The sequence below is a fragment of the Lepidochelys olivacea genome (assembly GCF_965140295.1).
Source record: "Lepidochelys olivacea isolate rLepOli2 genome assembly, chromosome: 7".
Classification (NCBI taxonomy): domain Eukaryota; kingdom Metazoa; phylum Chordata; order Testudines; family Cheloniidae; genus Lepidochelys; species Lepidochelys olivacea.
Genome location: NC_140417.1, coordinates 28,353,023 through 28,376,017, shown reverse-complemented (window position 1 = coordinate 28,376,017; position 22,995 = coordinate 28,353,023). Strand labels below are relative to the sequence as shown.

Genomic DNA, 22,995 nt, shown 5'->3' with positions numbered 1-22,995 from the left:
TGATTGGCTACTGAGGTCTCTGCTAGTTTTAGTGGCCCAAAGTGCCTTTTACAATCTGTGCTTAGCGTGAAGATTGAGTCTTTCCCATGCTTTTGTGATATCAAGACTGAGATTACTATAAAAGGCTCTACATAGGACTATCCCTGAAGACAGGTCAGAAGTTTCAGCTAGTGCAAAATGCATTGGCCCTATGGTGGCAGTACATTACATCAGTGCTCTGTAGAGTGCATGAACTACCTGTTCACCTCTGGATACTATTCAAGATGTTGATACTGATCTGTAAGACCTGTGCTGTTTGGGTTCTAACTCTGTGAGACTCTGCCTCTCCCCAAATGAAGAGCTCTTGATGGTACATTATCACCATGGGTCTATATATTTGAATAGCCGGGGCTGGAAGCAGGGGCATCATTTGCTATAGGGTAAGAGGTGCAGTTGCTCCCCAACCCCGAACTTTTCTTTATAGGTTCTATATACTCCGTTATGTCTTCCACTTTTTGCCACCCCCCTACCTCTCCAGACTTTGGATATGATCATTAGGAAAGCAAACTTTGCCCTCCCCAGAATGTTTCTGAAATGATCCCCTGGATGGAGGGAAGGTATTTTCAGGAGAGGGTCCTTATTTCCAGAATTCAGTTCCCCCATTGGTCCAGCAGAGCCCAAATTTGTTTACCAGCAGGGCATGGTGAAAGGACCATGAGTTTAGTCAGAGGTTTGCTGAGATCAATTAGGAAGCAGGGAACCTAGGGGGCAAAGGCATTAAATATCTTTAAGATGGCTCTTGTTATCAATTGGAGATTTTACCTTTGCTTTTTATTGTGAAGTGTCCTTTTTAAAGCTACTTATATAGCAGTATAGTATTGACTGTGTTTTTAATTGCTGTAAATGATTTGACAGGCTAGGAAATGGGTCAATGCCATTTATAAATCTAAGTATAAAAAAGACATTTTTAAACTGGTAAAATCATGTTTATTAATATTTGGGTCTATAAATGCAAATTTTAAACCAAACCTACATTTTGGCTTGGGGTTGTTGTGTGGAGGTTGATTTCTGTTATGTTTATGTTGTAACTGGGTAATTTGACTTGATGTGGGGGAATTGACAGAACTGATTATGTATTTAGTCCCAGATTCTCAAAGTTATTTAGGCAACTAACTCCCACTGAGTTCAGTGAGAGTCACAGGTCCTTAAATACCTTTGAGTATCCATGCCTTAGTGCTTCTTTAAAAGTTTTCAGGGGCATCGGCTAGACACTCCATTACTGTAGTGTATATAAATCCACATTAGTTAATTAATTAATTAATTAAATGTTGGGCCTAAGCTATTTGACAGTGTCCCTTCAGCATTTTGAGTCAAATACTGTAAAAGATATGGTCACCTATTCTAAGGCCCATTCAAACCTAATGGCGATTAAAATACACTGATATTCTGGGTACAATATTGTGGCATGTAAAATCAAGGTACTGCAGGCTGACTTTCAGTTCTGAAATATAGAAAATCTTCAATGAGTGTCAGATATTAAGGGCTTGATCTGGCAATGAGGAGCTGAGTGCCCTATACTTTCATTGACTGATTTGGGAATTGAGGGTATGTCTACACTGCAATTAGACATCTGCGGCTGATCTGTGCCAGCCGACTTGAGCTCATGGGGCTCAGGCTAAGGGTCTGTTTAACTGCAGTGTAGACGTTCAGGCTCAGGCTGTAGCCCAACCTCTGGTATCCTCCCACCTTGCAGGTTCCTAGAACCCAGGCTCCAGCCCGAGCCCGAATGTCTGCACCGCAATTAAACAGCCACTTAGCCCAAACCTGAGTCATCTGGCACGGGCCAGCTATGGGCTTTTAACTGGAGTGTAGATGTACCCGGAGGGTGCTCAGTAGCTGGCAGAATTGGGCCCTAAGTTTTCAGTTGTGCATTGTAACTACCAAAATATTTAGATAATAGATCAAAATGAAAATGTATTTTGTATTTAATTCTGTAACCTAGGTACTCCCCAGGAGTTGTTTTTACTTTGCAGCATTTGCTGAATAAAAGTTTGCAATGTCAGTTGAAAGGGGAGACTTGATTAAATCAAGTTATTCTTCATAAATGCCAAACTCAATTTGTCTAGTGTGCCTAGCACATTACAAAATAAAATATTTTTGTGAAATCTAAAGTAATACATCAGTAAATACTGTTTACACAGTTTTATGAAAGCCAACCATTATTTGAATTTGTAATGATTTTCCATGCTGTTTTACGTCAGATTTTTGTAAGAAAAAAGGAAAGATGGCTAGTAAGTGAATTGATCCTGAGTGATTGCAGTGGTGAAAACTACTAATTTGTGTGTTAATATTTATTTGCTGTGACTTGTCCATTTATACATTTCTCCCTTCTCCAAAATCATCTTTATCTTTTAGTTTTTTGTTTGCTTTTGCTTTACATATTATTTTGAACAATATTTGTCTATACTGATGGAAAAGATTTGATACAATAAGCATGTCTTAAGGTATTTTAGCAATATGGAATCAAAATGTGAATGTGTTATTTATGTGGCTTACATTGTAGCAATGTCTAGTAAAATAATATTTTCTATAGTGAAATTTACCCTTCTACAGAGACCGACACACACCACTATTATACACCACTTATGTTTATACACCACTTATGTCCTACACTTTTGGGAGGTGTAGTAGGGACAGATGGCATAGCGCATCAGGATTTTGGTTTTGTAGAGCATCTAACTGTTGCTTGTCTCGAGTTTGTTCTTTTTATATATAATTTTGCATCATTGTTTAAAAATCAGTGAAGATATTGATTTAAAAAAATAAGTAGGAGAAATTAGGAAAATAAAAGGATGAAAATAATGTTGTTAGAGCAGCTTCCCTAGCCATGTCTACGCTTACAAGATTACAGCAGTACCGACACACCGCTCATGTAACCACATTATGCCGATGGGAGAGAGCTCTCCTAGCGAGGTAATAAAACGAGCTTAACAAGCAGCAGTAGCTATGTCAGTGGGACTCCCGCTGACATAGCGCTGTGCACAAAAGCACTTATGCCAGCAATATTAATGTCTCTAAGGGGGGTGTTTCTTCATATCCCTGGGTGGCAAAAGTTTTGCCAACATAAGTGCAAGTGTAGACATTACTCAGTATTGTCAAGGTAGTTTCCCACAATATCTAACAGAAACATTAGGAATGATTTGTTCATGGAAAGGGGTGGGGCAAGAGTGAACATAGGTTTGAGAACTGAATGTGATTGTTTGGGATGCTAAATACACCAATTTTCCTGTGTTGGAATTGATGGCCAACTACAGATAGCCAGTTAATGCAACACAAAGGGACAGGAGTGGTGACCAGAGTGACGCCCTTCCCCCACTTGCAATATGGAATAGCAATGATACTTATGTTCTTCCTTGGATGATTGATAGTTAAAAATAATATTTGTAAAGTGTTGTATAAGTGCAGATCATTGTTCAGCCAGACAATAGCAGAGATGGAAATAGAACTCCGCCTCTTGTGACTCCCAGCCCTGTGATCCTTGCCCTGCCTAGACCATTATACAGAGCTGTCTCCTTCCCGGGGAGCTCATTCAAAATTCTCAAGAGCAAACCTCCACATAAAAATAGATTTTTGTTTTCACATTTCAGAGTGAAAAATTTTCAACTGTAGAAGCTTGTCAAAAATATCTAAACTCCAGGAAGTGCCAAATTTTGAGAAACAAATTAGCAAAATTATATATAATTATATATCTCTCATTTTGCTTGGGTCTGCAATAAAGAAATATCTCTTATTATGTTATGATAGCAACTTAAATCTATTGATTTTTTTAAAAAAATCTTTACAGTAAATGGTGTGCTAATAAGAAAGGTGTATAGACATCAATTTTAGGTTAGCACTCTTGATTGCTTATCAATTTTGGTACATTTATTTTTTTAAAATTGCACTAAAACCAAAAAGCTAATGCTTTTTAAAAATGCACTGTTACTATGAAAGCAAAGTAGATGTTTTCCTAATATTTTAATTGACCCAGGATTCTATTTTATTGACATCAGTAGGAGATCCAGATTGTTTTAAGATTTCTCCAGAAGTGTATGTTGGTATCCACTCTAGATTCATTAGCAGAGATTAGCTAGTAAAACAGTCTTTGTATGAGAAAAATGAACACATATGGTCATCCCATAGGTTTAATTATATTGAAATCTGAGGAAATTGCAGTAGAGCATCTGGATTGCTTCAGTAACCAGATAAGACCCAAATATAATTATAAGAGAAAATTATAATACATCTGTATTTTCTGTAGAATCATATTCAACATCTGGATTTGTAATCAGTGTCTGGATTTAATCCCAGTTTAGCCAAGAGAAATACCTCAACAACATTTCTGTTAAACTCCTTCTTTGTGCCAGCCAACCTGGTGTGAAGGACCCATAGGGCAGTGATGAATTGGTCCCTAAGTCATTCCTATTTTATGACCATTTGGTGCATGAGTAACATATATAGGCTATATTAATGGGATATATTTAATGTCAGAAGGGGTCTGAGGAAGCAGAATTAAGTGATTTACATAAATCTACCTTTTTTGCTGTGTAGTATCTGCAGTTGCATCGTTAAGGATCTGCTCCTGTTCCTGTTGAAATCAAAAACAAACTCATTGATTTCAGTAGTGCAGGATCAGGCCCTAAATGCTAAGACATTTTGGGTAGGTCTACACAGCCGCTGGGAAGTTTGGTTCTGCTCGGGCATCTAGCCTATGCTGTCACCTGTGCCACCACAGCCATATTGCTATTTTTTAGCATGGTAGCTCAAAAAGAGCTAGCATGTGTATGTCTATCCAAGCTAGTAATCATACCTCCCAGCTGCAGTGTAGACATTTGAGTTACTAAGCCCTAACTCTTTGCACTAAATGATTACTTTACCTCTATAGGACCAAATTCTACCGGTGATCTTCATGCACAAACTCATTTATCTGAATGGGAATTGAGGATGTGTAGTTAAGGGAAGCGTCTGACCCTTGTCACAGACTTTCATGAAGTCACAACACAAAGGAGGTCCCAACATGGATGGACCTATATCTCCAACATCAAAGTTATTTTGTTAGCATTTGTCAGGATGTGTAAGTCAGAATTGTTACAACATTGCTGAGAGTCTAATAAACAGAGTTTTATATAATGCCTATTTGCCACGTCGGTGCTTATAAGATGTGTGTGTGTGTATGTATACACATGTGTATCTATATTTGCTATATATATACTTATATGTATGTGTGAGTGTGTATATATATACATAGAAATATACTTTTCCTTCAGGAGGCAATATTGTTTGTTTTGTTTTCTCATTAGACCCCAGGTTTTGTTTTAAGTAATTTCTGTTTATGCAAAACTAAACAGAAGTATGCAAATATTTGACATTTCATGTGTAATCACAAAACATTTGCACCCTGCCTGCTCTGTTCAGGGCTATTTTAGTGATGCCTGGAACGCGTTTGACTCCCTCATCGTTATTGGCAGCATAGTAGACGTCATTCTCAGTGAAGCCGATGTGAGTATACCTCAGCACAATTCCCACAGTCCCCACTTCTTTCTCTGTCTCCCCACTATTTCCATCATCTGGACAAGTCACAGATTTTGATCCAACATTTCTAAACTTTGAATTTAAAAACAGGCCAGTCACAGCTGAGTTGTGTTGATATGGGAAATAAATAGCCTTTTTCACTTCCAGTTATCTCAAACAGAAAGATTGTATGTTGGTACATCACAGAAGTCTAGAATGTTTTTGTGTTATAACACTGTCCTTTTCTTCTCTTTTTCTGTTTGTGTTTTTCTCTTGCTCTCTTTCTGCTGAATGCTTGTCCTAACAGCACTATTTCACTGATGCATGGAACACTTTTGATGCCTTAATTGTTGTTGGTAGCGTCGTTGATATTGCTATAACAGAAGTTAATGTAAGTAACAACTGTTCATGCACTAAATAGTAATTGCTGTCATCAATACAGAAAATGTAAACTTTTCCCTATAAATCCATTTTTTACATTCTGGAGTAAGAGACTAAAGTATTGATACAGATACAGATATAGCTATAGCTATAACTATAGATAGATACATATATATATATATATGTACTCACAGAGATAAAATAGTAAAACAATGAGTATTAATTTTTCTTTCTACATATATGCTGAATATATTTTAAATCATTTAATTTTTTTTTAATAAGGAAAAAAACAGGTCTTTGGTAACCCATTTCAGTTTGAAGCCCAGTAATTATTGTGAGTAATTTGACCTAATCCATCAGGCTTCTAATAGTGATCTTCAAGGCTCAGTGGTTCAATAAGCCATATACTTTCAGGTGGGAATCCTAGGGTTTGTGAATGATCTAGGAATTCATGTCTCCCAGGCTGGTGGAATTAGGGTACTCTCAGCCGCTGAGAAAAAGCATAGCACTTACTGGTTTTTTTTGCTGTTAGTTTTTCCTCTTTCCTTCCTCCAGGAAATTGTTCTGGAGTTTCAGTGCAGTTTGAAAAGTTTGTGAATTCCATAGACTGGCCAAAATTTTGAGCCACAGGCTCTTGACAAACATTCTGGATGAGACTATTCGGGCAAGAGTGAGAGCTCTTCCCAAGGTCATGCAGGGCAGCAGATATAGAAAGTAAATGCTTTCTGTTTAGTTTGTATCACACTTACTGGCATTACACCAAGCAAGATAAACTATGAGAAGAAATAAATTGAAAACTAACAAACTATGGCCCAGCTTCTAGCCAGCTCCTGAGGGGATGTGCAAGGGAAGGACAGGACACAAGGAGCTTCCACTACATACATACATCTCTTGTGCCTGTGTATCTCCTCCTTCCTAGTGTTTCAAGGGACATGAAGACGGGAGGGGAGAAGAGCGATGGAGGTTGCCCTAAATCAGAGTGGTTGTAGTTGAGAAACAATAATATGCAAAGCTTTAAGCTTCTTTGATTCTAGCCTATTTGGTAAACACAGTAATACACATTTAATAAAATGTATACATGTGTTGAAACCTGATATGGAAACAAATATGCTGCTTTATCAGGTTATAATATGATTTTTAAAATGTCCAAACCAGCACACAGTAAGTATCTGCTAATTTGCACTAAGAACTTGAAATTCCTATGTGGATTAGACATTTTTGAAAATTAACAAATAAGAGAATAAACATGATCAAAATAATTTCAAGTTACCGTAGAATAAAATTCCATTCTTATTTGGTTTTGACAAGTCTAGATTATTTTGAATTATATACAGTATAAAAGCTGCTCATTACCCTGCCTAGTGCTACACAGGGGGGTATGGGAACAATGGTGATGATGCAGAAGCCAGAAAGAACACAGTTTGACTTTCAGATTTCATGCAGAGTTTGCACAGCTGGCAGTTAAGGGAAAGAAATCTTTTTACTAGTGGACTGAGTAAATCTGAGTGGGATGGTCACATGGGACAGTGAACATGGAACCCCCATTATTCTGTTTTTACAGAGACACTTCTAAAAGGATAATTGCACTTCATTGGCTAGATTTTCAAAAGCAGCCTATACATTTGTGTGCCCAAAATTATCTGTCATGGTTTTTCGAGGCCCAAGTTTTTTGATGCCCCAAACTTGGACTTCCAAGTTCAGCTCAAGTAGTTATTCATTATCCAGCTTGCATGCACAAATGTTGTTTTGTATGGGGAAGTATGACTTTTGGGGCATACAGAAATGTGGCCACCTAAAATTGCTTTCCCCCAAAGCTACAAAATGTAGTCACATATGAAGGGGTAGTAAAAATAGTATACGGGATATAATTATGATAGTCTGCAGTTAACACTATGTTGACAGTGGTTTATCTGACAGCATTACTTGTTAGTATAACTGATTACTGCTAAGCTTTCATCTGTGATAAACTCTATGACTTTGTACTAATTCACATATTTGTCTGGAAAATTATCTAGAGATAAAGCTGGTGATCTCTAGTTCAGTGCATGTGCTGTATTTTGTGTTTAGATTTAAAGTGTGAGCACTTTCATTTCTGAGCATTTCATGCCTTCTCGCTATAGAAAAGGCTCATTGTTGGTGCCTTCTACTACTGCACAACAGACTCTTTTTTCATCTGTTTTTACTCTGTATCACCTTTAGTGTGCTTAATTTGTTTGTGAAAGTGTGGATATCTTGTAGTTGGTTTCTAGGTTTGATTTCCCATTTCCAACATGAAATATTAGTTACTGTAGACTCTCTCTAAAAATGCTCGGCTTTTATATGGCTACTGTTTGTGATTCTAGTGAGTATTCCTACTTTGTTAGTCTCTTATAACTGATGAAAACTTTTAAAATTAGAATCTTATATTTTCAAAATCCCTTTATTAACATTTTTCAATGGCATCTTCAAACGTGTTATGTACAACACTGTTTTTTCCCCCTAACAGTGATAGAAAATGGATTGATATTGGGATATCTGTAGCACCGCAAGGATGTTATTAAGGCCTTCTCTTTGAAATTTCAGGCACCATTGTAGCTGCACCCTCACAAATATCAAGTATAGACACTATTTACACCAGTGTAGTTTAAAATACTTGTAAATTGCACCAGTGCAAACTGTTTTGCAACAGTGTAAATCATATCTACGTAAAGGGTTTGCACTGGTGCAGCTACACTAGTGGGTTAAATCTCAGTGTCAAGAAGGTCTTCGAAGTCTCGCCAACACATAGGGATGTTCAGACCAACAGCTGAACATTTCTACATATTTCCACATAGAAATTGCCTCATTCTGTGAAAACAACAGGGCTATATTCTGATTTTACATGAGTGTAATCCAGAATAACTCCAAGGGTCAATGGGATTACTTCAGATTTACATTAGTGTGAGATCTGTACCTCACTCAACTTGTTCAAGTGAGTGGGTTGGACTTTTCATTAAAGTGTCATACTGATGGTAGTATGAGATCTAGTAAAATACATCTTATCTTTTTAATTTGTTATTTTATAAGATATGTTTATTTCAAAGTTTTATAATAATATATATGATGCCTGAAGATTGACTCTTGTGGTCCTGTAACCTCTCTTTCATAGTGGGTCCAGGAGAGGATTTTGCTATGTAGTCATATCAGATATTGAATGCCTTCGACTCCCATGCAAGTCAGGGTGAGTTCAGGGTGCTTAGAACCTCACAAGAGTGCTTAGCACTCTGCAGGATCAAGCCCATGACCAGGAACCACATGTGTTCCTTGACACATTTTATGATATAGATAACCTCAGAGCAAAATATATACACAGTTTGCGGTTGTTGTTTCTTTTAGTTAATCTGTTATTTAATCTCCCTAACCACTGCCAATATTTCTTTTCTGCCACCTAATTGGTTTTCATGTTCATTTTATTTTTAGAAATTTTTAGAGGCAAGTATATATTAATAAATATATATATACGGTATAGCAATTTAAATAATAAAAGCACTACTAAAACCATATAATATTTTTTATTTCTTTGTTCACATTTTGTTTTCCAGAGTTTCCAGTGACACACAAGATCTTGCTTGGTCATCTAAATTGTTCCTTCTAAATAAAAAAAAATTAAAAAATCAGAGTATGGTGACTGTGAGTCATGAAATGTGATTGCTGCAGTCTGGGATTTGAACATATGTAACTTAACCACAAGACAATCGAAGATAAATATGTCTGAAATGTAATTACAGAACACATTTGGAGCTTGTGGTTACAGAAAGGTTATTTTATATTTTGCATTTGTCACTTGAGAAACAGTTTGGATGACCATCAGTGGGTGACTCAGAACATGTTCACATTGTGTTGTACACTGGTAGATTGTCTACAAGAGCTTCACATTCACATGCTTTTTACTTTTTCATCATTAACATTTGATTGTTCATAAGCTGCTAAAATGTCAAAAAAATATGGACGGTTCGCTTTCCTGGTCTCAAGTGTCTCTCTTTTATTTAGTCCCAATGGTACTATTCCCATGCTTAAAGTTAAGCACATCTTTAGTGCTTTGCTGAAACAGGACCTAAGGTGACAGTACCAATAATCTTGGCTCTTGCTTCCCCAGTAAAACCATTCAAATTTGACTCACCTCGTCTAAAATATTGCAAGTCTTACTTATGTTTATTTATGGATTCATAGATTCTAAGGACAGCAGGGAGGGACCATTGTGATACTCTAGTCTGACCTCCTCTATAACACAGGCCATAGAACTTCCCCACAATAGTTCCAATTGGAATTATTTTGGGGAAGTCCTTTGGCTTATATTATACAGGAGGTCAGACTATATGATCACATTGGTCCCTGCTGGCCTTGGAATTTATGAGTCTGTAAATGAACATAGGTGAGACTTGTAAAATTTTCTAATCTACCATTGCATATCAGTGGGCCAGGGCGGTAGGACAGGACAGGAAGATCCCACATAGAAAAATAACTTGGCCAGTCTGTCCCATGGGCATAAAGAAATACCACTTTAGCATTCCAGGGCTATAAATAGTATAATATTGACTTACAAATAATTTTCAGTCTAAATTTATGGTTGCAAATCAAGCAAAACAAAGAAGGGATCTTTAGGTCCTCATTTGGGTTGTAGTTCACCTGCACTGATTTTTCACTGGTGGCAAAAGTTCCATTGACTTCAGTGAGGTCAGGATTTCACCTTTTGACTTCACCAGAGTTACTCTTCCTTTACACCAGTGTGAGATCAGAATCAGGCCTTTATTTTTTATTTACTCATTTTTACATATGCAGATGCAGGGGTAACTGTACTAAAAAAACATGTTAGCACATGCAGACTATGAGGCTAGATTGTGAACCGTTTGCTGACGCTGGGGAGCAGTTACTCATAGGAATAGTCTAACTGAACTAAATGAGACTGCCTGTGAAGTAAGCTACTACTTTGCATGACTAACAGTGGCAGAATCTGGCCCTAGAGAGTCACTGTCACAACCAGGTATTTGCATGTATTCATTTGCAGTTGGTTTTGTGAATGCATTTACTGTTTGTGCATATTTTGCCGGATCAGCTTAAGCCTTGTTTGCAAATTTATCTTTTTATGTCTAAGAATAGTTCAGAAAACTGTGCTTTTATATAGAGCTTTCCATCTAAGGACATCAAAGCACATTGCAATAATTAATCCACACACTACCCCTAAAATATTAGTTTTTTTCTGAGTTATCTTCATGGAGGTGTTAAGTTATAACAATTGAGTTACTTTAGCAGGATGACTCATGTCAAGGTTCCTCCCCCACTCTGAACTCTAGGGTACAGATGTGGGGACCTGCATGAAAAGCCTCCTAAGCTTATCTTTACCAGCTTAGGTCAAAACTTCCCCAAGGTACAAAATATTCCACCCGTTGTCCTTGGACTGGCCGCTACCACCACCAAACTAATACTGGTTACTGGGGAAGAGCTGTTTGGACGCGTCCTTCCCCCCAAAATACTTCTCAAAACCTTGCACCCCACTTCCTGGACAAGGTTTGGTAAAAAGCCTCACCAATTTGCCTAGGTGACTACAGACCCAAACCCTTGGATCTGAGAACAATGAAAAAGCATTCAGTTTTTTTACAAGAAGACTTTTAATAAAAAATAGAAGTAAATAGAAATAAAGAAATCCCCCCTGTAAAATCAGGATGGTAGATATCTTACAGGGTAATTAGATTCAAAAACATAGAGAACCCCTCTAGGCAAAACCTTAAGTTACAAAAAAGATACACAGACAGAAATAGTTATTCTATTCAGCACAATTCTTTTCTCAGCCATTTAAAGAAATCATAAACTAACACATACCTAGCTAGATTACTTACTAAAAGTTCTAAGGCTCCATTCCTGGTCTATCCCTGGCAGAAAACCAGCATACAGACAGACACAGACCCTTTGTTTCTCTCCCTCCTCCCAGCTTTTGAAAGTATCTTGTCTCCTCATTGGTCATTTTGGTCAGGTGCCAGCGAGGTTACCTTTAGCTTCTTAACCCTTTACAGGTGAGAGGAGCTTTCCCCTGGCCAGGAGGGATTTCAAAGGGGTTTACCCTTCCCTTTATATTTATGACAACTCATAATATAAGGTAACTCTGACCATGTGAACATAAGGGTCCACGGGGATGGATCCCTTTCCAAAATCAGGGCCTTAGTTAGTATTACTAAATAAGGGACAGTCATTTTGTAACCTGGTCAATTCACACTTATTTCAATGGGTACGATATAAATGCAACATTTAAAATATAATCTTATAGTACTAAATGCATGTATTTTAGAGGGAAAATAATTATTTCCCATGCCCATATTAGATTTCCCTCTACATAAATATATCCTTCCAAATGTTTACTGAGCAATATATATGTAAGCACTTCATTGGTTTTTTAATTAGGATCTTATGAAAAAAATCAACAGCCACATTTGAATCACTGCCTTTATGCTCTTAAAAAACATTATTGTGTCCTTCATGTTTTTAAAAATATTTTGACAACTTGGATACTTACCAGCAGGACAGTGGGGTGGGAATAGGTATTGTTTCATATTCTCTGTGTATATATAAAGCCTGCTGCAGTTTCCACGATATGCATCTGAGGAAGTGAGCTGTAGCTCACGAAAGCTCATGCTCTAATAAATTGGTTAGTCTCTAAGGTGCCACAAGTCCTCCTTTTCTTTTTGCGAATACAGACTAACACGGCTGTTACTCTGAAACCTTTTTTAAACTATGTTCTTGTCATCATATATTTGTATCTCAGATGTGTCCTGCTGCATCATATCAATAAATTACTGCATCACACCCTGGCATAATGTAGTGCCCTTTGGTACACTTCTATAACAGGAAGCATTTGATCTACACTGTCTATTCATATCTACTGTCTCATATCACATGTGTACATCTGTATATTTTAAATTTTTATCACAGAACTGCAGTTTGCTTCAAATGCATGATGCAATCAGTTTTGCATTGTTTACAGTTTGATATAGTGTATCTTAAAAGATATACATTTCTAAAGTCAGGAGGTTTATTTGTCACTTTACTTTCACTGCAGGGTGAGAGATGTCAGAGGAGTTATTATTGAGATAATAACTGAAGTAATTGAGAGATATATTTACCTCTTTGTATGCAACAACAAAAATATGGCTTTAGATTGTTAGCAGGTTGTGAATAGTTGGATCAGAAAGTGTAAGGGAAAGGTTTGTTCTCAGTTAATCTTAAAGAAAACTGCTAACTTGGCCTGTGAGTCACCAGAACATAAGAATGGCCAGGCAATTAAAACGCTATTAACCACATGTTATTAAAACACAATTAATAAGCATGGACTTTATCACGTGCTGAAAATTGAACATGTTGAAATGTTTTGATGAATTAGGCTTTTGGTGTAGTTGGAGCATGGCTGAGAGAAAAGATAGAAACGTTAGGCCAAACTCTGACCTTATGCATACCTGGCCACCCCGTTATGTGCAGTGAGGCAATCAAGGAAGGCAGAAGGCAGAATCTGGGTCAGTAATTGTGAGTGTGCCTTATCCCATAGCTTTATTCCCAAGACAAATATTGATAAATTGAGTGACAAACCAAATCTCAAATCACGTCATTGTAATCTGATACAAAAGGTGATTTCAAATACAAACCCCCACCAGATTGGGCAGACATACGCCAGTCAATGCTCAGTGTGGTTGGATGCCTGTAATATACCCTTTTCATCAGAGGAGTTGAGGCAGAAGGTTTCAACAGGCTGCCTACAGGAAGTAGTTCTTCAAACTCACACCTTTGTCAACATGCAAAGTCAAAAAGAGCCCTCTCTGCCCAACCCCAAAACCTTAATTATAACCTCATACTTGTACCACAAACACATAACATGCCACCTGCTTAGTCTGTTCACATATATAAACAGTGAGTATTAGTTAATGTTGCAGAGATTGTAATTAAGATTTTTTATTAGGGCGATTATCAGCAGGAGGTGGAAGGAAGTTCTTTTGGGAAGATGCACTGACTCATTGTCAGTAGAAACATGCTGTGTGGACATTTAGGCTACAGTTAAGAGATGTTCCACACCTTGACATTCCTTGCTTTTAAAGGTTTGCAATGGATGTATATTACCCTTAACCACATTCATCCCTTTTAAATGAAGTTTTTTCTTCTCAGTGTGTATGTGTGTACTCTATGAATTATCACACAGTTACATTCATTACAGTCATTCATTTTAGTAGACACCTAGATACTACCCTGACAGATGTGTTATAAATGCCACAGAGAGAGAGAGAGAGAGAGAGAGATTAGATAAAAAGAGTCTGATTTTAAAGCTTTGGTATTGAAAGTGCCTCTCCTGTAATGGACAAATGTTGAATGTTTTTGGCCTCTAGAGAAAAAAATAACACTACATCAGAAATATGTTTTCATTTTTGGTTTTTAATGCCAAGCCCTATACTAGTTATTATTTTACTGTATGTCATTTTAAGGAGGATGTTTTCTTTTCTTATTCCTGGCCTGCTCTCACCAGTATCTATAATTCATAATCCCTTGTCTATGACATCATAACCCTCTCCAGCAGTTGCAGATTAGCTGTCACAAATAAAGGATTAAGACTACTTAGACTAAGGAAGCTGGGGGAAGAGATGAATTATGAGAGGAGAATGTGCGTGTACACAAATGTCCTTTAGATAGGAAAACAAACAGAGGGATTTTACACTCGTCTTCTCTTGAGCACCCGCAGTGGTACTATTCACATACAAATTTGGTAATCTAGTCTTTGTCTTGCTGTTCGGGAATAGGAATTAAGTACTTATTAAATCATAACACATGGAAAAGATGGAGCTCAAGCCTGCTATCCAATACATTGGTCATCCTTGTCCTGGACAGTCTCTTTTATAATTACTATCTTAACTCCCACTCTTTAGATGTGTAAAGAGATCTTGTCACAGCTGGCAAACACAAAATATTACCCACTTTCTCTGATGTTGTTTTGAGCTTGCCTCCCACCAGCAGAAGTTTGTCCAGTAATAGATACTACCTGACCCACTTGGTGTCTCCAATATGCCAGGACCAACACAGCTACAACAACACTGTATACAAGGAAGATTTTCTAATTTTGGACCAGATCTTCAACTGGTGTAAATCTTCCTAGCTCCATGGCCCTTTATTTTTAAGAGGTTCAGAAAAAGAATTGTTATTTCTGTAGAAAATAACAAGTGCACCAATATTTTGACAAGCTGTGTGTCTGTATGTAGATCTGTGGCTGATCTAAGTAGGTCACTATGTAAATGATTTATCTTGAGGGTTCTTTTTTATATATATTCAGTGAGTTTCCTATGCAGCAATGATCTGATATCATTGTTCTTTCTTTTAACCTCTCTGTGTGTTTTGTACAAATGCTTACAGAGCACAGGCACTGTATCTGATTTACAAGGTGCTGTTCATGGTGTTGTCTGCTCATATTTCTGAGGACAGGACCTAGCCCTTAGTTAGCATTAGTGCAGTGCTTAGGAATTGGGTAGTATCCTTTTAAATAGCTTTTAATGCCTTTAGTATGCCTTACTGTTTTCTGTGTTTCAGAAACTACTAGAACCCAGCCACAGCAGCAATGTATATAGTTAGATAGGATTTGCAGGTTGTATATAGTTAGAAAACATGGTTATTTTGATTTCACGGTCCCCTTATGGTCCCTTCATAGTACCTATGTTGTCTAAAAAGCAAAAGACACAACATTTAGACTCTTAATATTACTAGTAATGATCTGGCTGTAATGGGCTCTCATATTTTGGTGTTTGTTTTGCACAGCTGCAGTGGAGTTGCACTGGCTAAGTGCTGGAGCGCGGGCAGTGTTTTCAGAATCAGCATGGAAGCCCAGAGCCTACACATGTATTATTCTGCCAGGGATCTGTAGGTTCCGAGTGTGAAACCCTATGTTCATTCCTAGGAAGTGCTAACTCTGCCTACTCTGTCCTCATCATCACTTCATTCTGATGGAACCATCTGGGGAAAACTCTTCAAGGAGAACCTTGGAGTGGTTTTCTACCTCCCTTTCCTCCTCCCATGAGTAGAGGAAGCCTAGAATTTGGGCCACAATTGTCAAATATGTATAAAATTCCAGGTGGGGTGTTGGGGGTGGGGGAAGCAATCTTCTCTATAGGATGGAGCATATGGTACACACAGACACACCTGTTGTGCAGAGATTCCCCAGAAGAGACTGTGTGCCTGAAGTACAGTCTCCCCAGTGTTCCTCCTGGGATGAAGCTGCTTGGGGCAGAGATGTAAATGCCACAGACTGGACCAACATACATTTATTATTTTAACCAAAATATTTTCATGAGTGAAGAGCTGCTTTTCTTTCCATGTTAAACTGATAAGGAGAGCCTTCTGTGGGCAGTGCAAACGGTCACCTTAGTAAGAATGACTCTATCAGGGAAAATGGTGTCAAACTGTTGTGCAATCATGTGGCAAAACAACAGGAGGAGCAGGTAGATATAAAGTCCTCTACATTTTGAGCTGGAGGTATAATGCCCAGCTCAGGAAGGCATATTTGTGCTAGCTCTGACCTAGCAGTGTGCTAGAAATAGTAGTGGAGCTGCAGTGGTGTGAGCGACAGGAGGGGCTAGCTGCCCCACATGTAAATTATTAGATCTATGATGGATAGTTTTTAGACTTTGAAATTCTAACAGACTTATTTAACAATCAAACTCAAAACATGCCTGGATAGGAATAAAAGAGAAATTGGCAATGACAAAGCTTGCAGCAAAGGCGTCTTCCTAACAATGTCAACTGCATTAAAAATGTTTGTTTCTCTCTCTAGCAAAGTAGTATCTGTTTCTGTTAAGCGCTGCAGAGAAGAATGTTGAGCAAAGAATAGTTAAGTTAAATAATTCAGTGAGTCACTTCACTTTAAGAAACTCCTGATGTGATATTATCAATACCCAGTGATTAGAACATGGTTGGACAACCAGTGAAGGATGAATTAAACCTAAAAAAATTGCTCATCAGCAAAGGCACTTTGAGATGATGTGTTAACACAGAAGTCTTTGTCTCCAGTTTCACTTATTGTTTATATCTACAATTTGAAACATCCTGTTCCCACTGAAGACAGTGGCAAAACTCACGCTGGCTTGCATGGAAGCAGAGTTAGGTCCTATTTTGTATTTAGTTTACAGTGACTCCATTTAGCTTTTTGATAGTAAGCTTGTAGTATTTGATTTTACTCAACCAGTAATGTCATAGGAAACGTTAAGAAGTATTTTGTAATAAGGATAACCATGTTTATCCAAGAAGTATGTACTTTACAAACAAAAATTGTTAATTTACATTTAGAAATTCAGAATGTCCTTCCTCCTATTTATGGTGAAGTTGAACTAATTTTTTTTATCTTTTGTTTGATTTTAATATATAATGTTCTTAATTTTTTAAAGCCAAAGCCAACTGAAACTGTCACCACTGATGAGTCTGGGGTAAGATTAGTAAACTGACCCCAGTGGTTGTACCTCTACTTGAGTTTATTCTTTTTACCATGCCTATTTTTCCCACCAATTTTTCTGTATTTTTCATAATTGTCCTACTAGCAAGGTGTATGCAGTGGTTTGCATTCGTTGTCAGTGTATTATTGAACTCTACTACAAATGAACCCAACATGGTCCTATTAACAAACTAGGAAACTTGGAAATGCATGTGATGTGTGAAGCATTTCTACAGATCCTGTGTTCTTCGCATGTATTTTTTCCTTTCATATCATGCTTATAAAGATGAAAAGACCCTAAAGTACATTTTCAAATCTTACCTCTTTCACCATTGCGTTTGTTGTTGTTTTTCTGAAAGTGTTGCATGTTCTGCTTTTTACTTGGTTTCACTTCTCCGTGATACCCTTCAGAACTCTGAAGACAGCGCTAGAATCTCCATCACTTTTTTCCGTCTCTTCCGGGTGATGCGATTGGTGAAGCTTCTCAGCAGGGGTGAAGGAATCAGAACATTGTTGTGGACATTTATTAAGTCATTTCAGGTGAGCATGATAATGTTAAATCTGCCTTTTAATTACAAATAAATCAAATTTAATTTTTATGGCTCAGGATGCAAGTAGCAAAATATTACTCTAGTAATTATATGTTACCTCTCATTACATGGAATTTAAAGTATATGGGATGAAATCCTGGCCCCACTGAAGTCAATAAAAGCTTTGCTATTGACTTCAGTGCAGCCAGGATTTTACCCTTAGTCTTGTAATCTTAGTTTTTACAATGAGATCTATAAGGATCAGAGTACTTATTCTAGAAGTGACTTTGTAATTCTAAAGATGGCTTTTCATACAATTGCACAATAGGTTATGTATGACATATTTATGTAGACTATGTTCACCTACAGCATACATAACTAAAGATAGATGCTTACCAGTGCTTGTTGGGATCAAAAATTCTCAGAGGGATATGAACATGTCTTCAAATGCTTTAATTTTGTGATTATGTAAATGAGGTATTTACCTCTTTAACAGATAGATGTCTAAGGTCCTGAAACTGCAAACACTTATGCACATGAAATCAGTCGAACTACTGGCATGTATAATATTAAGTGTTTATGTTTTTGGAGAATCTGGAGCTAACTGTAGTTAAAATAAAATAGAACTGATGTTTTGAAATAAAGAAATATCTTTCTGGCAGAAATCATCTGAAATATCTATTATTTGGTTGTAATATGCTGGTTCTGAAGAGTGGAATTGCCATCCATGCCACAGAAGTGCATATATTACATGTCAGTTCAGATTCTGCCCCCTCCTGTGGCTACTCTACATTGCTTAGACAGAGCAAAGTGGCCTAATCTGTCTCTAAGGAACTAGCTGAGAGTTCCCCTAGCATAGGGTAGCTCTCACCTGGACTAAACTCCCTCTTCCACCCCAGCATAGGGGTGTATCTTGGGGGAGGGCATGTTATGGTTGGGAGGGCTTTTGCCAGCAGGAGAGATTCTGGCAAAATCTCTATAAATGGGCTATAAACTCTAAAAATGTCCCCATTGTACATGGAAGAGTATTAAGTGATTTGAGCTCTTTTCCGACATTTTAATAATTTGTACAAAAACTAAAATCTTGGATAAATCTGTATAGAAGGGCTAAATTTTTTTTTTTAAAAAAAAGCTCCATAAATTAAAATTATTAAAAAATAATAAATTTATTTGGACATAAGCTTTCGTGGGCTAGAACCCACTATTGAAGTGGGTTCTAGCCCACGAAAGCTTATGCCCAATAAATTTGTTATTCTCTAAGGTGCCACAAGGACTCCTCATTGTTTTTGCTGATATAGACTAACACGGCTACCCCTCTGAAACCTAAAAATTAATAGAAGGCTTTTCCCATTGTTTTAGGCTCTGCCATATGTTGCTCTTCTGATAGCTATGCTGTTTTTCATCTATGCTGTTATTGGAATGCAGGTAATTATGAGTAATTTGCCCCTGAAAATGAGTATGTTGCCATATTCCTGCTGATGGACTGTTCTTTCCCATGACACTAGGGTTTTGCCCATGCTAATAAAGACATTAGGCTAGATCTGTGTGCTAGAATGATCCCCATGTAAATTCCTGTGTCCCCAAAGGGTATAAGAGTTTGGCACAGCCCAGGAAAGAGGGAAGTCTCCACAGTTAGGCTGGGGTGAGGAACATCCTATATGGAGTGGCTTTCCTTTCTAATTCTCCCCTTTTCCCCATCATTCACCAGAACGGGACAGATGCCCTTGTGATTTTTAATCTGACATTATGCATATATAGCATAATAATATTAATCTTCCTAAAATAGGTAGGATAATGGTCTCTAATATACTGTAATATCACATACATATATAATACAATATAATATAATATCTGAAATACTGTATTGGGAAAGGAAGGCTGGTCAAGTGGTCAAGCACTGGGCTTGAACTCAGGAGTTCTCGATTCAATTCCCTGTGCTGCCACTGACTGACTATATGACTTTGGGCAAATTTCTTAAACTCTCTGTGCCTCAGTTCCCTGCTCTGTGTCTGTCTTGTCTATTTAGATTGCACAGTCTTTAATAGAGGGATTATATTTTACTATGAGTATATGCAACACTAAGCACAAATGGGATCTTAATCTCAGTTGTGACCACTAGGTGCTAGTGTAATATAAATAATAAAGATAACATAATCTGACCCAGCACACAGGAGGATGCATAAAATGTGTAATAATAGATTCAATGATGTTGCACCAAATGTTTAAATATCTATTCATGCAATATTTACTGCATGTTGTCAGATTTGCATTATTACCATGGAAGAAGTGAAGAAATCAGACGAAGCAATTATCATATTTGTAAAACTAAAGGAGTACTTGTGGCACCTTAGAGACTAACCAATTTATTTGAGCATAAGCTTTCGTGAGCTACAGCTCACTTCATCGGATGCATACCGTGGAAACTGCAGCAGACTTTATATATACACAGAGAATATGAAACAATACCTCCTCCCACCCCACTGTCCTGCTGGTTCTCTGTGTATATATTCTCTGTGTATATATAAAGTCTGCTGCAGTTTCCACAGTATGCATCCGATGAAGTGAGCTGTAGCTCACGAAAGCTTATGCTCAAATAAATTGGTTAGTCTCTAAGGTGCCACAAGTACTCCTTTTCTTTTTGCGAATACAGACTAACACGGCTGCTACTCTGAAATTTGTAAAACTGTTTTTCACACATAGAGATGCTAATTTAAATTGCTGGATTATGGCCACTGTTCATTTAGACAAAATTATGTAGAATGGAATCAAAAATAATATTGGATCCCGACTTCTGCTTGCAGGTATTTGGTAAAGTTGCCATGAGGGACAATAACCAAATTAACAGAAACAACAATTTTCAGACTTTTCCCCAAGCAGTCCTGCTTTTGTTCAGGTAAATATATTTTAATCTTTGCTTTTATTAGCGCCTGCGGGTTCTTAAACTGACATTTGGAAGACTCTTCTAGCTTGTGTAATGTCAGTTTGCTTAAAATCTGTTTGAAAGTTACAAGTAATTTAGTGTGACGGTATGTAATCCTTTCTGCCATACTTTCTACTGTTCACTGGCACAGAATAGTCTTAAGAGTGTACAAGGTGTACAGAAGAATAACCTAAAGTCACTCAGTCTGTTAAGAGAGCTACCATGAATAATATCTAATGGGAAATGTATTGTAATTTTCTTGATGCATTAAGGGCTGGAATATACCTGTCCCAAGCCTGAATGTGCAAGGGATAGAGAGGGTGAAAGGAGACTTGGCCTCCATTGGGCCCCTCATACACAGGGGCCAAGCACAGTGGGGACATGATGACTTCACTTGCTGTGATCCACTGTTGTGACTAGCCTCTGCTAAGGGTAAGGGGACTGCGTGCTGAATCCTCTTTTACAGTGTCAATGCAGCTGTGTTTGACAGGAACACCAGGGGGATTGAGTATCCCTAAAACGGAATGCCTTCTGTGGGGATCCAGTTCTACACTACTCCAATGTAGGACTGTCGCTTCATGCCACAATTTCACCCTAAGGATTTTGATCACAAAAAAGTCAACAAAAGATTTTTCAATACGTTGGATGTACTCAAGTACTGATATTTCCATGGTGTTACCTAATTAACTTTGAACAATGAAGGTCCTTTGTTATCTTATCTTATCAAGAGATAAGGAACATCTAAATTATTAGATAAAAATGTCATGTGGCAGTAGTTCAGATACAATATCTAATGTGACATTTCCTGATCAAACGCTGTTTGCTAAAATGCTTCAGACAATAAGAGGAACCTTCTTTCTGTTTTAATTCAAATTGCTTAAAAAATTGAGGACCAAGTCAAGACCTCAAGTGAGGTGAAGGGTCCCAAGTTTATTTGTGCTAATCTACAATCTGCACTGGAAATCACCAGCCACAAGTCATGCCAATTAACTCAGTGAAGCCCAGAACCACACTTGCCAGGAGGGAAATGAAAAACACCACAAAGCAGTTTGGCAGTTCTGTATTGTGGGAAAAAATCCCTCAGAACCCATGTCAGGATTCCTTCCCCACTCTGAACTCTAGGGTACAGATGTGGGGACCCACATGAAAGACCCCCTAAGCTTATTTTTATCAGTTTAGGTTAAAAACTTCCCCAAGGTACAAACTTTGCCTTGGCCTTGAACAGTATGCTGCCACCACCAAGCATTTTAAACAAAGAACAGGGAAAGAGCCCACTTGGAGACATCTTTCCCCAAAATATCCCCCCAAGCCCTACACCCCCTTTCCTGGGGAAGGCTTGATAATAATCCTCACCAATTTGTACAGGTGAACACAGACCCAAACCCTTGGATCTTAAGAATAATGAAAAATCAATCAGGTTCTTAAAAGAAGAATTTTATTTAAAGAAAAGCTAAAAGAATCACCTCTGTAAAATCAGGATGGAAAATACTTCACAGGGTATTCAGATTCAAAACACAGAGGATTCCCCCTCTGGGCAAAACCTTAAAGTTACAGAAAACAGGAATAAACCTCCCTCTTAACACAGGCAAAATTCACATAAAACAAAAGATAAACTAATCTGCCTTGCCTGGTTTACCTATACTGGTTGCAATATTGGAGACTTGGATTAGGATGGGTTGGAGAAGATGGATTTCTGTCTGGCCTCTCTCAGTACCAAGAGAGAACAAACATGTAAACAAAGAGCACAAACAAAAGCCTTTCCCCCCCAAGATTTGAAAGTATCTTGTTCCCTTATTGGTCCTTTGGGTCAGGTGCCAGTCAGGTTAGCTGAGCTTCTTAACCTTTTACAGGTAACAGGATGTTGCCTCTGGGCAGGAGGGATTTTATAGCACTGTATACAGAAAGGTGGTTACCCTTCGCTTTATATTTATGACAACCCACAAGGGTGATTGGCCACCCCCGTGACAAATCATCTAAAGCAGAGGTTTACAAACTCTGGGACATCCCCCATAGGGGGCACTGAGGAACGTTCAAGGGGGCAAGAGGTGATGTTAGGCAGCTCGGGTTTCAGCTCTGCATGGTGGGGCTCAGGAGGGAGCACCACCTCCACCCGCGATTCACCTCAGTGGGGCACCCAGCCTATGGGTCAGTGTCAACATCCACCGCAGCTGTGCCGA

The 22,995-nt window shown here is 38.0% G+C and overlaps 1 protein-coding gene across 1 annotated transcript in view; it reads left to right on the top strand.

The window, feature by feature from the left end:
• The window catches only part of CACNA1D (calcium voltage-gated channel subunit alpha1 D), a 324,758-nt gene that overhangs the window by 241,135 nt on the left and 60,628 nt on the right, over nt 1-22,995 (top strand). Inside the window, exons 30-35 of the mRNA XM_084634450.1 lie at nt 5,434-5,517; nt 5,837-5,920; nt 17,325-17,363; nt 17,780-17,908; nt 19,258-19,323; nt 20,700-20,791. Of these exons, the coding sequence (XP_084490576.1) occupies nt 5,434-5,517; nt 5,837-5,920; nt 17,325-17,363; nt 17,780-17,908; nt 19,258-19,323; nt 20,700-20,791 (494 nt within the window). The remainder of the gene's footprint in view (nt 1-5,433; nt 5,518-5,836; nt 5,921-17,324; nt 17,364-17,779; nt 17,909-19,257; nt 19,324-20,699; nt 20,792-22,995) is intronic.